The 14742-nt window shown below is 39.7% G+C and overlaps 1 protein-coding gene across 1 annotated transcript in view; it reads left to right on the top strand.

Annotated features, from left to right (window-relative positions):
* The window catches only part of cpne9 (copine family member IX), a 127827-nt gene that overhangs the window by 41111 nt on the left and 71974 nt on the right, over positions 1–14742 (top strand). Inside the window, exons 3-5 of the mRNA XM_075476117.1 lie at positions 5373–5419; positions 13601–13704; positions 13858–13906. Of these exons, the coding sequence (XP_075332232.1) occupies positions 5373–5419; positions 13601–13704; positions 13858–13906 (200 nt within the window). The remainder of the gene's footprint in view (positions 1–5372; positions 5420–13600; positions 13705–13857; positions 13907–14742) is intronic.

Genomic DNA, 14742 nt, shown 5'->3' with positions numbered 1-14742 from the left:
TCCAAGAAACAACATGGTTCCCGGCAGTGGCTTGGTTGATGATTGTAAAATTCAGATATTCTGAGTCAGCCTTACAAATTCAATAAATATTGGACGTAACAATAAAAAAGTCCTTTTTAAATGAGCTGACAGAGACAGAACGAGAGAAGTGAAGGGAGCAGTTCTTATATCCGAAGCAGCAGCATCTGTTCTTATATTCCTTAAGTAAGCCCTTATTAGCATTGAGATAAGAGATGCTTTTCAGTAAATTGTTAAACCGAACACGGTATTCTTTGTGTATATTTAGCCAGTCATCCAAGCAGTGTTGCAATCTACAAGCATTTCTGTGTTTGGATAAATGCTTTCAGTCCCCTGAAGGAGGATTTGGATCAATACAGTAAATCTGTGGGAAGCTTTTAAAAAAGATAAAGAATAACCGAGCCACTCAGGATATCTTTGTATGCCCTGGTTGGGATTCGATCTTTCCTTTTACTGTAGAGCTCTCATGCTGCTAAGCTGTGACTCCACATTGAAAGCTAATTTGATTCTGAATCATTCATGTTCGGAGTCCCATCGCTGCCTGTGCTGCAGCCAGACTTATCATCAGGTGTCATAGCTGGAAGTAGGGTTCGCTTGGTGATTTAGCTGCTCTGTGGGTAACCAGATGGGCTCCTTTCTCAGTCACTTTCCATAAGGTGTGCAATCAGTCAGGGTCTTCGGACAAGCCAGACATGCGTGAAGCCCGGCGGCAGATTGGTCTGAATCCTCTGTTGGCCTCTGCTGCTCCAATTCCACAACCATGAATCTGAGTGAAAACTTCGATTTCAATAAAAGAAACACACTCTATTCCTTAAAAAATCTCTTTGATTTAGGGCTCTGACTTGAGACGAACGCATTAAGCCCCTGGTGTTAATTTGTCTTCACTCATTTCTTCTCTGTAATTCAATTAAAGGCGTAAACGCAAGTCATGAACTGATTAGTTTGTATTAATCAGATTTACAGAATTCATGCATCATATACAGTTTCCCGCATGGTTAACAATGTGACAAAGCAAAGATTGTTCCCTGCTTAAGCCACTGCCCAAAAGGTCCGCTGTCTGCTGCCCTTTGTTGCTTATCTCCCCTCTGTTAATTGCTCATTAGAAGAGAAAATATGGTTTTAATCATCTGCTGGTTCAGACAGGCTGAAGTTCATTAAAGCTAATGTCCCCGCTTCAGAGGGGCACAGAGGGGCTGATTGCACTCATCTCCACACAAACATCTAAACTTGGCCCAGAAGTACATCCCATGAGCCTTTCGGGAGTGTTTTGTTGTTGGTTTTAAGCAGGAAAATGCGCGTGTTTGAGCCATTTTTACGTTATTCTTGGGTTATCTCTCCATTTCATACTGTATGCTGCTGTACTCAAAGACACATTTGGTCTCAGGAGACAAATTAACTCTTTAAGAATTAAGACTGTCAAAACAATAAGCCATAGATACCCGTTGTACTCGTAGTGCAGCCACAGTGTATTTTACGGTGGCCCTGAAGTGCAAATCACAACAAGAGAAAACACAACAACATTAACCAAAACGGAAAAGTGTTGGTCCGTGTTTTAAACTGGAAAAACTAAGGTTTACATGTTTTCAAAATATGAGCGCTGCTAGACTTACACGCTGCTATTAAAGAATACTATATTAAAAAATTAGTAATAATGAACTCATATGATAATGGTGGCTTTTACACTTTAAATAATACTTTCAAAATAAATTGGTTTAAACAATTTATCAAGAACCCATCTTCAATTTGGAACTTTATTTTCTCGAAATTAGGAGGCCTAAATTTTTGTTTTACTTTGTAATTATAATGTTGAAAAAAATTCCCTCTTCTTTCATGAACAGATGCTTCTTTCTTTCTCGGTCATTGATCTAAAAACACAACTTTTCCCCACATAGATATGGAACAATGTTGGTATGAAGTTCCAAATTGAAGATGGGGTTCTTGATAAATTGCTTAAGCTAATTTATTTTGAAAGTATTATTTAAAGTGTAAAAGTCTAAAAAGTTAAAGGATAAGACCGGTTTTTTGACATTGGGCCCTTGATTTCACATTATAACATGATGTTTTACTCACCCCTGCTTGTTGTTGAACATTTGGAGCTGTTCCGAAGATATTTGCGAGGCGTCTGGCTGCTCTCTTGAGATATTCGGCCATGAAACGGTTTCCTATGGGCAAGCTCATACAGGCACAAACTATGCTGTTTATAATTTATTAATTACTGTACACTAGCACTGATAACGTGGAGGTGCGTCGCTTACTTAAAAAAATCCGGGTTACTAATTTTGAATTTTAGCCGAATGAATAAATAGGCAGCAGGTCTGTGGGCTGCCTGTGGCAGTAGCACCACGAGGACGTCAGTAACACCCACTTTACGACAAAAAAATCAAAATTACAATAAACCGGATTTTTTTAAGTAAGCGACGCACCTCCACGTTATCAGTGCTAATGTACAGTAAATAATAAATTATAAACAGCATAGTTTGTGCCTGTATAAGCTTGCCCATAGGAAACCGTTTCATGGCCGAATATCTCAAGAGAGCAGCCAGACGCCTCGCGAATATCTTCGGAACAGCTCCAAATGACCAACAACAAGCAGGGGTGAGTAGAACATCATGTTATAATGTGAAATCAAGGGCCCAATGTCAAAAAACCGGTCTTATCCTTTAAGGCCACTGCTATCATATGATTTCATTATTACTGATTTTTTTTTAATATAGTGGTTTTTGTTCCTCCATATAAAGTTTAATAACATCTTGTTAACATCAAGAGATAAAGCAGCATGTAAGGCGGGATATTCGCATTAAAATATTCTTTAATAGCAGCGTGTACGTTGTCAATAGCAGTGCTCATATTTTAAAGTGCGGACCATCACCAGTCCAATCAGCGACAATTCAGGGTATCTACCTTTTCCATTTTGGTTAATGTTGTGTTTTCTCTTTTGCCGTTGTGACTTGCACTTCAGGGCCACCGTAATTTAGATTACATGAGCGTGATCACTGGGTCTGAAACCTGAAGCCAGTTTAATGGATTTAAAATGCACCACCACTGATAAGCGGCTGGAGGCTGCTTCCAAAAAACTACTGGTTCCAACAGACTTCCACCACATGTCTAAATCTAAATTACAGCGTCTCCTTCCAGCTCCAGCTTCGTGTCCAATTCCTTCTTGATCCAAAAAAAAGAAAAGGAAAAATGAAAAGATGGCAAATGGTATCCGAGTTGAGAGCTGTTTTTACCACCAGATCTTTTTACAGTCAAGCAAAATGAACGGCTGCAATCCAGAGATGCTGCTGAAATCTGAGCTCTGGGCCTGGAGTTTTGTTTGAAAATCATTTCTCTACATTTTAAGCATTGATGCACAGATCCATGCATCCATGTAACCTCTGTATCAGTTAATAATCAGCATGTTGGCTATAAAAAACATCAACAGTCACCAGTATTGATCTGTGTCCTGCTCGCTTTGCATTCACTTCTGTCTCCCCATGTTTTTAGTTTGGTGTTTTATTATGTGTTAATCATCTCTTAGTTTTTAAGTCCATGTTTAGTTTTTAGGTTAGCCATGTTTTAGTTTTCCCTCATGCCTTAGTTTTCTAGTCCAGGTCCGGTATTTAGGTTAGCCATGTTTTCCCCACAGTTTCTGTTGCTTTGCCATCACCTTCATTCACTTCACCTGTTTTTCCCCTCAGCTGCACTCACTCACCTATCACTCAGTCAGTATTTAGTTTCCAGGTTTCCTCATTGTTTTTGCGAGATCCTACCCGTCAATATCCCTCATGCCATGCCATGACCCCACGTCCAAGTTAAGTATTTAAGTATTTATGCCATGCCATGCCATGCCATGCCATGCCATGCCATGCCATGCCATGCCATGCCTTTTGTTTTGTTTTGTTTTGTTTTGTTTTGTTTTGCCTCAATTATATTCCAGTATTTATTCCACAGTTTAGGTTTTTTTTTTGTCATCCAGCTCAGCCGTGGTTTTCGTTAATCCCTGTTTTTTTTGTGTGAAATAAACCAAGTTTTTCTTTTTACACCTTTGAGTCCGCATCCGTGTCCTACCTCACCACCCAAACCGGACAACTTCCTGTCCTGTGTCCGATCGAGTTGTTTCAAATGAAATTTTGTTGTTCCGTTTAAGCCCTGAAAACTTTAAGCACTTGTTTAAAAGGCAAATTTTTTACAAATCATCTCTTTATTTCAAGCGAGAATTTTGTGAAACATTTGATGCGATACATACTTATTTCTTTAGCATTAAAGGGAAAATAAACAATCTGTATCCGCCAGTGGACGCCGGATAAATTATTATTTGTAACATCGATATCGGCCAAGAGTGTTTCACAATCAATCGGGTTTATAGTCTGATTTTACATTTAATTCAAAGAAGACATTTGTATTGCTGCTTATTTTGGTCGGTATTGTGGATGAGTGTTAGTAACATTAGCATTCTGTAAATTAAGGTGATTTAGCTTTTAAAGTTAAGAATTAAATGGGTTATCGATCTTTTAATGGCTCGTGTCACAGCTTTACTAATCTAAGTGAGTCCAAAAGCTCCTGTAAGGATCAATAACAGTTTAAATAAGTACGAGTTAATGCAACAAAGCAGCCGTCTGAACTGGTGGGCAGTCGGCTGTCGGTCTGACAGCTGGGACTTATGGAGAGCTCAGCCTGCTCTGCCTCGCAAAGTTCCAACCAGGGTTGTAAGAGCGGCATAAACTAGCAAAGCAAGAGCATATTTGATTAGTTCAGTCAGAGCATCTTCATGTATAATTCATGTGAGACAGGTGTCTGAAAGCCTAACTAATGACTCATAAGAACAGAGGCTGATTTCTTTTAAACCTCAGAATATTCCTTTGTTATATAATTTAATTGTTTTTTTTTTATTTTTACAGAGTGTAGTTGACACGTTGCATATTTTTCATTCTCGCTCCCTTTTTTGCATATTGATGGTGGGGTAGAAACAGGCTGAAGATGGTGACAGCATATCTGCGAGGCAGAAAAAAGCAAAGACTTATTACTCCTGCACAGCTCTGCAGGTACACCAGGGAGCCCAGAGTTTAGTATGTTTTCACCACTCGTGTGCTAAATCATTTAGCATTATTTACAGGAGTCGTTATGAACTCAGAATACTTAAAGTCCTTCATTTTATAAAAGGCCTCAAGGGGTGGTTTTCAAAAGGAAATTGTTTGCTTGCCTCTAACAACCCCAGGAAGGATGAAAATGGATGTGGGTCTGGGTGTTTTAAGTGCTGCAGGTGCCAACATGCAGGAAGTATTTGGCTGGAGGATGAAATTACAGCTTTCTCTTTGTTTTCTTTGGTTTTCTTCACACTTCACTTTTGCCTTTTTCTTCTCTTTCCCTTCCAGTGGTCGTGTTGTATTTGCAGGGTGTGGGAACCAAAGAATGGAGAGAGGTAAGTGAAACAACCTTCTGTTCCCAATATCAGTATCTTATATTTTCATCAAGCTAAAAAGATCTTTTTTTTTTTTTGCAAAGAGGACTGTCTTTATTAGGGCTGGGCGAGTTAACTCGTTATTATCGCGTTAACTTGTTAATTATTTAACGCCGATAAATATTTTATCGCGCAGTAACGCAGGTTTTATTATTTTAAAAGTCTGTTGAATGCATCACATTTACACAGTTACAGCAAACACCATGAAACATGGAGTAACTAGAAATGCACTCAGAGAGGGCAGACCTCCGCCAACCTACCTGTGGATAGCGAGCCATGTATGGACATACGTTCCTGATGTGGGCTACTTGTTCTTTGGCGCTGTCAGCAGAAGAGGCATTCCCTTCTCCCTATTCATTACTGAACAGCAGTGTTCGCCGTTATTAATTATTATTATTAATATTATTATTATTATAATGTTTTGTCGGGAAGCAGTGTTCTGTCGGGAAGCAGTGTTCACCGTTATTATTACGCTATATGCAGTTATGCACACTGGCTTGCCGTTGCAATCTTTTGTTGTGCTAATTACAGCAAATCCGCGCAATATGCATTCTGTCTGGCTTTGGCTCTGTTTGGCTTTGGCACCTTGAGGTCGCGCCACCTTGTGGCAGGTCGCAAGATTGCAGCACGAACAGACGAACGAACATCCAGACAAAGCAACAGACAAACTCGGGCGATCACATAACCTCCTTGGCGGAGGTAATAAACTAGCAGGTAACATCACTGTTACAGGTGCTCCTCGGTCTCTGTGTGAAGCTCACGGAGCTAACCGGCGCTACTTCCTGTTTTACTTATTTCAACATAAAAGCACGTATTTCAAAATGAATTAAAAAAAAAAACTCCTGCATTTACAGCCAAGTTGAATTGTCTTCTCAGCGTAGTAGTTCCAGTCTAAAATATCACTTAAAGGCAAAACACACAACTGATAGCAGCAAGTCATTCAAGGAAACAGACAGTGGAGCGAGGCTTCTACATAAAAACTACAGAAAGATGCTGATGTTAAAAGTGTGTTTGCACAACAAATGTTATGGCACTTTCATTCATATGGCAGCACATTTAAAATAAAACTAAATGCTAAAAGCTATACGCTACTTTTGAATTAATTTTTGGATTTTGCGTACAAATGTGATTAATCGTGATTAATCAGGGAAATCATGTGATTAATTAGATTAAAAATATTCATCGTTGCCCAGCCCTAGTCTTTATAAATAATATAAATGGGGGGGGGGGTTACCTGGTAACTTGCCAGAGACCACTGAGAATGCTTGTCAATGTAGCCGCTGTCTGAGAGGAAAAAGGAAAGTACGTACGCATTCAAACTGATGAATTTACCAGTAGAGGTTGAATGATAAATAAAAGAAAAGGATTTTATAATTTCATGACATTAGATCAAGTAAATGCAAACCATGTCTCAGAGAAAGAAGGAAAAGAAGGTGCACTCTTTGGCCTCTTCTTCCGTTTCCTCCCCCGACAAGGTTTTAAATCAGGGTTTGTTCCATCCATGTCTCTTTCTCTGAATTGGGACACTTTTTGTTTTCCCAGGTTTCTCTCCGGCACACAGACACATTTTCATGTCTCATTTTTATTCCACATGGAAGGGGGCCTAATCAAAGACACGGCGTGAAATGTGCTGCAATCAGAGGAGTAAACATATCGACACCTGAACAGATAATTGAGCTTGGAGGGAAACCTGGCAAATGCTTTAATATGCTTTGGATGTTCTATCCTCATTATGTAAAATTTAATGTGAACAGATTAATTCAATATGAAATTTGTGATCACATATATGAGCAGGTAGCTAATTTACATTACATCTACATGCCAAAATCAGCGCAATTAGCTTTAAATTGATTGTATCACTGTCACCTCATGCCTCTCAGCAGTACACATTCCTTATGTGCTGCTTTTCATCATTTTACCTGGGTGGAATTTCTAATTTTGGACTTCTTTTCTGCCTTTTACTGTTTCAGCCGCACCGCACTGCGTACTGAATTTGAAACAAGTGTTTCCATTTCTCCCAGTGAATAACAATGATCCTCCACTCGCAGGCCCCTGCAAATGAAAAGTGCTAGCTGATTTCGGACTGTGTGGGTCTGCAAACTCTGGAGCCAGAGTTCAAGGCACAGCGTCGGCAGCATTCAAAACTGAAATGTTGTGATAATACGAACTCAGTCTAAAGAGGCACTTCACACTCAGATTTTTCTTTTTAGTTCTGAATTCAATCCTGCAACAGTAAGACATCAGTGTTGATGGTAACATATTTACAGAAATCAACACATTTCACGGGCTCTAAATATCTCAACTTTTGAATTATTCTGCCCAAAGTAAATCAAAATCTGGTTGAGAAGCACATGGAATGAATGAATGAATGTTTTTGGTTTCTTTTGAAAGCAAATGGCAACGTTGCACCCAAATTCAGGACTATGGAGAGAAGAGCACGGCTGGCAGATGGTCTTGAAGCGTTTATTTATCCAAAAAAAGCTGAGAACACTGGGGAAATAAGCTGAAACACAGGAGGCTTGAAACAGGAGATATGGAAGGACTCAGGACTCAATAGTAGCGATGATGTCTAAAGTGACCCGTAATTAGTAATTAGGTAATCAGCTTACCTTCAAATATCTTTGAGCATGGAGAGAGATATCTGCTTCACCATGAAATGAAGACAGGGACCAGATACAAGTTGAAAACATTACTATTTATTTACAGTTCTTCACTTTATATTAGCATTGATTCCCAGATTACAAATAGTTACAATTTCTGTTGTTAATCAAAGAAACCACCAGACTATTTACATTAAAAAAAAAACAGAATTAAGACATCAGAAGCAGAATAAAGCGTTGGCTGTTTCACAGACCGCCAGCCAAGTTTTCCGCTTTTACTAGCTCCGTGGTTATCCTCGGTTATAGGATTTCCCTCCTTTAGTATACATTTGTTTTATATTTGAATTTGATCTGGGAGCTCCTGATTGTTTGGCTGCCAATTTATCCTCATTGCCACGCAGAATGAAGGGGATTTCTTTCAATTAAGTAATTGCGTTACTCCGTACTTCTAGCGCGTCGTAGCTACGCTAGCTATGCTAGCTATGCTAACTACGCTAGTTATCTTCCCGTTACGTATGACGAAAGCACGTTGGGGCTGAGCCCTCCCAGAACCCATAGAGATTGGAAGATTGGAGTGTTACAACCATAGACATAATATACGTATATTATGTCTATGGTTGTAACTACAGAAATTTGAAAAAAAACTGAGTCAATGGGAGCAGTTGGGGCGATTTTCAACCTGACCAAAATCGCCCCAAAGGGGCGGTACCTCATGGAGAACGGCCTCACGCTGATTGGACCGTGATAAACAGAGCAGCTGAAACGGTCTAGAACTGTCACAACCATCATAATGCTTTGGAAAAATATATGACAGAAAAAAAAAGTCCTCTTTTTTCCTTTGGTGGTTCATCGCCCTCATGGACAAACCCGCCCCTGCACCCTCGACAGGTTGCATCCGGTTCCATCACGGCCAGTACGAGTAGAGACAAACGGCCACATAGAGACAAACGAGACAAACAACCATCCAAATGTTAAATATTCTATAGAAAATTATTTAATTTATCCATTTAATTTTTCATTTGAGCGGATGCTTAGACCACTGCCTGATGTCTGACCTGGTTCTAGTCCAAGTTTTATAACAGTAGCTAAAAAAGATGAATCTTTTATCAAGTTTCCTTAAAAGTATGTCCAGGCTCTCCTTTATTTTTTTCTGGGCTTTTAAAGCCTGTGGACCCAAAAGGCATCTTAAAAACGCTGACTAAGCTGACTTCATTCAAAATCAGCTCATTAAGAATACCTGAACGATGAGGCACAGCTTGCCGGCTACATGATGATGCAACAGCAAACTGTGGGAACTTATTAAAGAAATTGTACTTTTTGGGCCTAAAGTTTTACTGGACTGGATTCTCTGGACCTTTGTCAATGAAAAAAGGTAATTTTTGTCAAGAAAGTATCCATCAGTGGATTACCGGGAGGCTTTATGTGTGATTTGCTTCCATTTTGTGTGTTTAGTTTTGTTGTGGTCACATGAATCTAAAATTCTTTGCATCAGTTGAATCATCAGAATCTCAACTTTCCAGCGTTACGTTGAATAAGCACCAACTTACACACAACACCTGTGTATAAAACGAAAGTGTGTAGAAAAAAGCTGGCACTCTTTTTTATGGGTTCTCTGAAAACAACCTCTAATCAGAGGAGGTCAGCTCACCCTAATGGTTGCATATCGATAATTTCTCAAGGCCCCTCGGCATATCAAATCAATTCATCTGGACATCTTTAGCACCAGTTAAAGATGCGAGATAAACAAATAAATAGTATATTCTGTCTTCATTAACAAACAACCCAGATTAATTTCACAAAGTCATGTGTTCTAGAACAAGTCACAGTCTTTTCCTTAACCTAATTAAGTAGTGTCAGTCCCTAATCTAATCCTACCCAGGAAATTGGCTCCCTGTTGGCTCATCTCACCAGAACTCTCTTACACTTCACCTGCATTTTCAACTATTTGCTAATAGAGTTTGAGACGTAGCTATGTCAAAAAGGCATTCTACAATATAATCTATGTTTAACCCTCATACCTGATTTAAAACACAACTTCATTTCTGAAAAGGGACATTTTTGTCCCCTTTTAAAATGACCTAAAAACATCATATGTTAATATTTTTTCCCGCTTTTTTTCCCCGTAGATCTTTTATTCCACTTCAGTTCTGATCATAACTACCAAGTTTTCAATTATTTTCAAAAATTTAACCCTTTAAATACTGGTTTATATGATGTAAATGCCAATTTCTGTAAAAAAAAAACAAAAAAAAAACACAAAAACTGCTATATTTTCAATATATAGAATGCAAAGTGGAATTGTTGAGCGGGGATAATTATGGTCTGGGATATGTCAATGATCAGCAACAACATTGATTTTTAGGGATTTTTTAATTTTTTTGAAAATACTGGCACCTAAAGGCTTAAAATTTGGGCTAAAAAGTTCAAATTGGCATCTAAAGGGTTAATATTTTTTTAAATAATTGAAAACTTGGTACTTATGATCAGAACTGAAGTGGAAGAAAAGATTTATGAAAATCAGAAATTAAGGAGTTTTTTTTCTACACAATGAAAAATTGCATTGTATATGATGTGTGTTTGAAATTCGAAAAAATAGTCAAAAATGCACAACTGGACTAAATATGATGGGTATCACTATTTCCAGTGTGAAATTAGAGGAGAAAGTACACCCTAAGTGGACAAACATGTCCCCTATCAGGGATTAGGGTTAAACTCATCCAATCAAATTGAACGTAAATCTCACCAACAAAGCACAAATTTGCACACATCCACATATGCAGGAGGCATACAGATCCTCCTGTTTAACACCATTGCTTAAAACATCTGGCTTTGAGTTAGCTCCTCGCGGGCTAATTTCTGACTGAATAATTGTCCTCTCGTCGTTTTGCTAAAATACAGAAATACGGAACCCATTTTATCTTTCTATACATGCACAATCATTTCCTAATCTGCACCCATGAGGCTCTGGCTCCCATTAACCAACCGCTATCTCCCTGAGATATTAAACCAAAGGCCTCCAACCCCCTAAAATAGAAACACAGCAAGGAAATATCATGGGCTTTACCTGCTGGGTCGATACGGCAGGTAGGTTCTGAAGTCCAATACACTCCCCTGCGAGGCCTTGGTAATGGATAGGATGGGGACGCAGCTGATAGCATAGATTATGTGTGCTGGGCACTAAAGACATGAATCCAGGTATTGAAGCTGGGGCGAGGCAGTGGCGAGATCAATAGCTCATTACACGATGGTGTCGGGCCAGGCCGCGGAGGTGAGGCCGGCGGTCCGCTGGGGGGAATTACTGGTGTGATTGTCAGGGTGATAGAGAGATCTGCCATAGCTACGGAGGGAGGTTAGGAGCGGGCCTCGGTGGGTACTCTGAGGGGCGCGCCGGCTCAAATCTCTGATTTCTCCGGGGAACCCAGGATTTACTACATGCAGCTCAGCACGATACAGTGTGGTCACCTCTTTGTGAAGGAGATTTGGTATTCATGGATTACGTGATCAGATCATAATACTACAAGGATAACATGATATTCTTCCCAGCCCAACGCTTCATTCAGTTCTAATAACAATAGTGTAGAGCCATGGGAAAACAGATAGTACACTCGCTTTCAGTCCCCAAAGGTTTATGTATGACAAGAAAATCAAAAAGAAAAATCATCCGGTTCTTATCAGGTATTAAAAATGAATAAATACAACGTCGGATTAACAAAAAACTGGACTAATATGCACAAGCTGTGTGTCTTCCTGCTGCCATAGAAATTTAGAGGGTAAGTAGCAGCCAGGTGCTGCTAATGAAATGCACTTATTCAGTCTGAAAATGTAACTATCTCTCTGAAAGTTGTGAGCTTTCAGGTGTTCAGTGAGAAAGATTATTCACAAGTGAAAAACATTCAGGACGGTTATTAATCTTCCCAGGAGTGCAGCGGCGGACCTGGCTAGATTTACACCCTGGGCGAACCCCCCCCCCCCCAAAAAAAAAAAAAAAAACAGACTGCCCGCCACCAACACAACAACATATTATATTATTTGTATTTTATTAGATATAATCTTAAATACAAAAAGGTACAAAAATATACCACATGTAGCTTACAAAATGCCATCTCAATGTATATTGGAAGTTATTTAAGTTATTTAATTTAGCAAATAGCTCATAACAATAAAAAAAGTCCACAGTCGGGACTTCTGTATGAATTATTTGCACTTGTTGTGTTGCAAACACAAACTAGACTCGGTTGCCTTTGGGTGAAATTAGTTGCATGACATGATGCCTCAATTCTAATTCTAGTTCAGCAAAACAAATACAGTCGTGGCTAATATCAACATATTAGCAACAGGCTAACAAATAGCCTATAGCCTACGTCACTCACGTCACTCATAGAAATCTGCATCCCTTTATCTTTTGCCCGTTTCTCCTCTTCTTCTCTTTTACCGTCTTTTACCATGATGATGATCCATGATGACTCCACATTATTACCTTTGGTTTTCCCATTAACACCGTCCGTTCACCTGTCAATCAACCAGTTACGTGACGTAAACAAATTCACGTAGATGACGGCACAGATATTTTTTACTTTTTTTTCCTAAACTTTTTTCACATAACCCAACTGATTACATAAAGGTATATGGGTCTATGTTCATTTTAGGAATGAAATACATTTTATTTGGATTGGCAGCAGTTTGTGTTGTTGCCTGGGATCAGTTTATCCCCCCCCCTTGCCTCTTCTGACAGACACAACCTGTAGGACTCTCAGCAGCAATTTACGTGATATGAGGGCGCCCCAGCGCCCACTCCACTAACTTGACATGGAAATGAGTGGTAGTCTAGAAAACTGGCAAATTTTTATTTTTTATTTTTTAAATTAAAAATAAAAAAAATAATTCTTTTGAGCCCTCACATAGAGTGCGCCCTTGGCTGTCGCCCTGCAGGAGTGGACGTCCCATCAAGTTCATCCCAAGGTCAAAAACCCAACATCTCAGACTCTGCAGGCCTCAGTTAGCATGTTAAAGGTTAAAGTTCATGACAGCACAGTTAGAAACAGACTGAACAAGTATGGCTTGTGTGGAAGGGCTGCAGGAGAAAGCCTCTCCTCTCTAAAAAGAACATGGCAGCACAGCTTAGGTTTGCAAAGCTGCATCTGAACAAACCACAAGACTTCTGGAACAATGTCCTTTGGACAGACCAGACCAAAGTGGAGATGTTTGGGGTGGGACCTTGAGAAAGCCGTGTATAAACAAACGCTGCAAACCGCAAAGAACTGAAACAAAGAGTTCCTCCAGACTGATAACGTCAGACAGAAAACAATTAATCCTGCTCATTGCTGCTGAAAGGGGTTCAATAAGCTGTTGAATAATGGAATGGACTCAGCTGTGGTGTGAGCGGAAGATTTTCACAGTACAGTGTGTTTTATGAAGTTTAATTTACAGACAAGTTGAGCACTTAGATCCTAGAACTGAAAGAGTTTGTGCCTTCTTTTTCACACCATTCTACTGTAACCATCGCTGGTATAACCACCAATAACACTCTGTTATGTTATTGTAGTTTGGCAGGACAGAAGTGATCGATAACACTCGGAATCCAGACTTTGTCAGGAAATTTGTCCTGGATTTCTTCTTTGAAGAGAAGCAGAATCTAAGGTTTGATGTGTGAGTATGTCTTCTTTCTTCTAACGTTACCCTAAACCGTTTCACTTTAAACTTGCTGTAAATTACTGACATTTGTTTTTTACATTGAAAGGATCATGATAATCCTGTATGCTTTCGCTAAATATCCCCAAGTGAGCGATTTGTTTCTTGCAGGTACAATGTGGACTCCAGGAGCTGCAACATATCCAAACACGTAAGTAAAGTAGGCTGTGCTGCCCTCAGATGACTTAAAGCTGACAGCTGATCAGCCTTTTAGTGCAGCTGATGGTTGTTCAGTGAGAATAAAATCTGTTTTTAAAAGAAATCCGTTCGGGTAACAGTCTTTTTCTATTCTTGTCCTTCCTTCCAAACGAATCTCTTTGGAGAGCAGAAGGTGAGTGTTTCCACTTACAGATTTTTGGTCTCATGAGTCCTGGTCTTATCTTTTGTTCATTTCACCTTTTCATTTTCCTGGAAAAACTCAGCGGACCCGCGTGAAACTTTGCAATTTTGTGGTGTGATTCATGCGCTGTGATTTTATTGTATTTTTCTCCCATTCTTTCATCTAATTTCATCCCGGACAAACGGCAACACCTGGGAAGCTTCCCCCGTTGTGTTGTGCCACATTTTGTCTGTCTGCGTTTTCTCATTGGCTCAGGTAAAAGCAACTTTCAGAACTCCACTTCAAAGCGAAGGCAGCTGTTGTTTGAAGCCAGCGTACTGTGCATGAGTATTTCCACCGGCTGCGCACATGTTCAGTTTCGCGGGACTCACATGTACACCTCCTCGCGCCCACGCACCACAAACATCAGCGCTCGGCTCTCGGTGCCGTGTGTTTTCTTTATGATGTGTCATCTCAGCTTTTTTTTTATGTCGCCATATGTTTTTCTCTGCATCATGTGGGGGAGGTTTCACACTTCAAAATGTGTTACTGAATGTACATGCTGAACACATGGGAAACATTCTCACTTTAAATGCAGCTAGGCCCAATGAAGAAGCAGCCCTCTCCGACAGCTTAAAGGGATAGTTCGCCTCTTTGGACATGAAGCTGTATGACAT

Source organism: Odontesthes bonariensis, chromosome 10 (assembly GCF_027942865.1).
Source record: "Odontesthes bonariensis isolate fOdoBon6 chromosome 10, fOdoBon6.hap1, whole genome shotgun sequence".
Taxonomy (NCBI): Eukaryota; Metazoa; Chordata; class Actinopteri; order Atheriniformes; family Atherinopsidae; genus Odontesthes; species Odontesthes bonariensis.
Note: the sequence above shows the minus strand (reverse complement) of the source record. Positions and strands in the feature narration are given on the sequence as shown.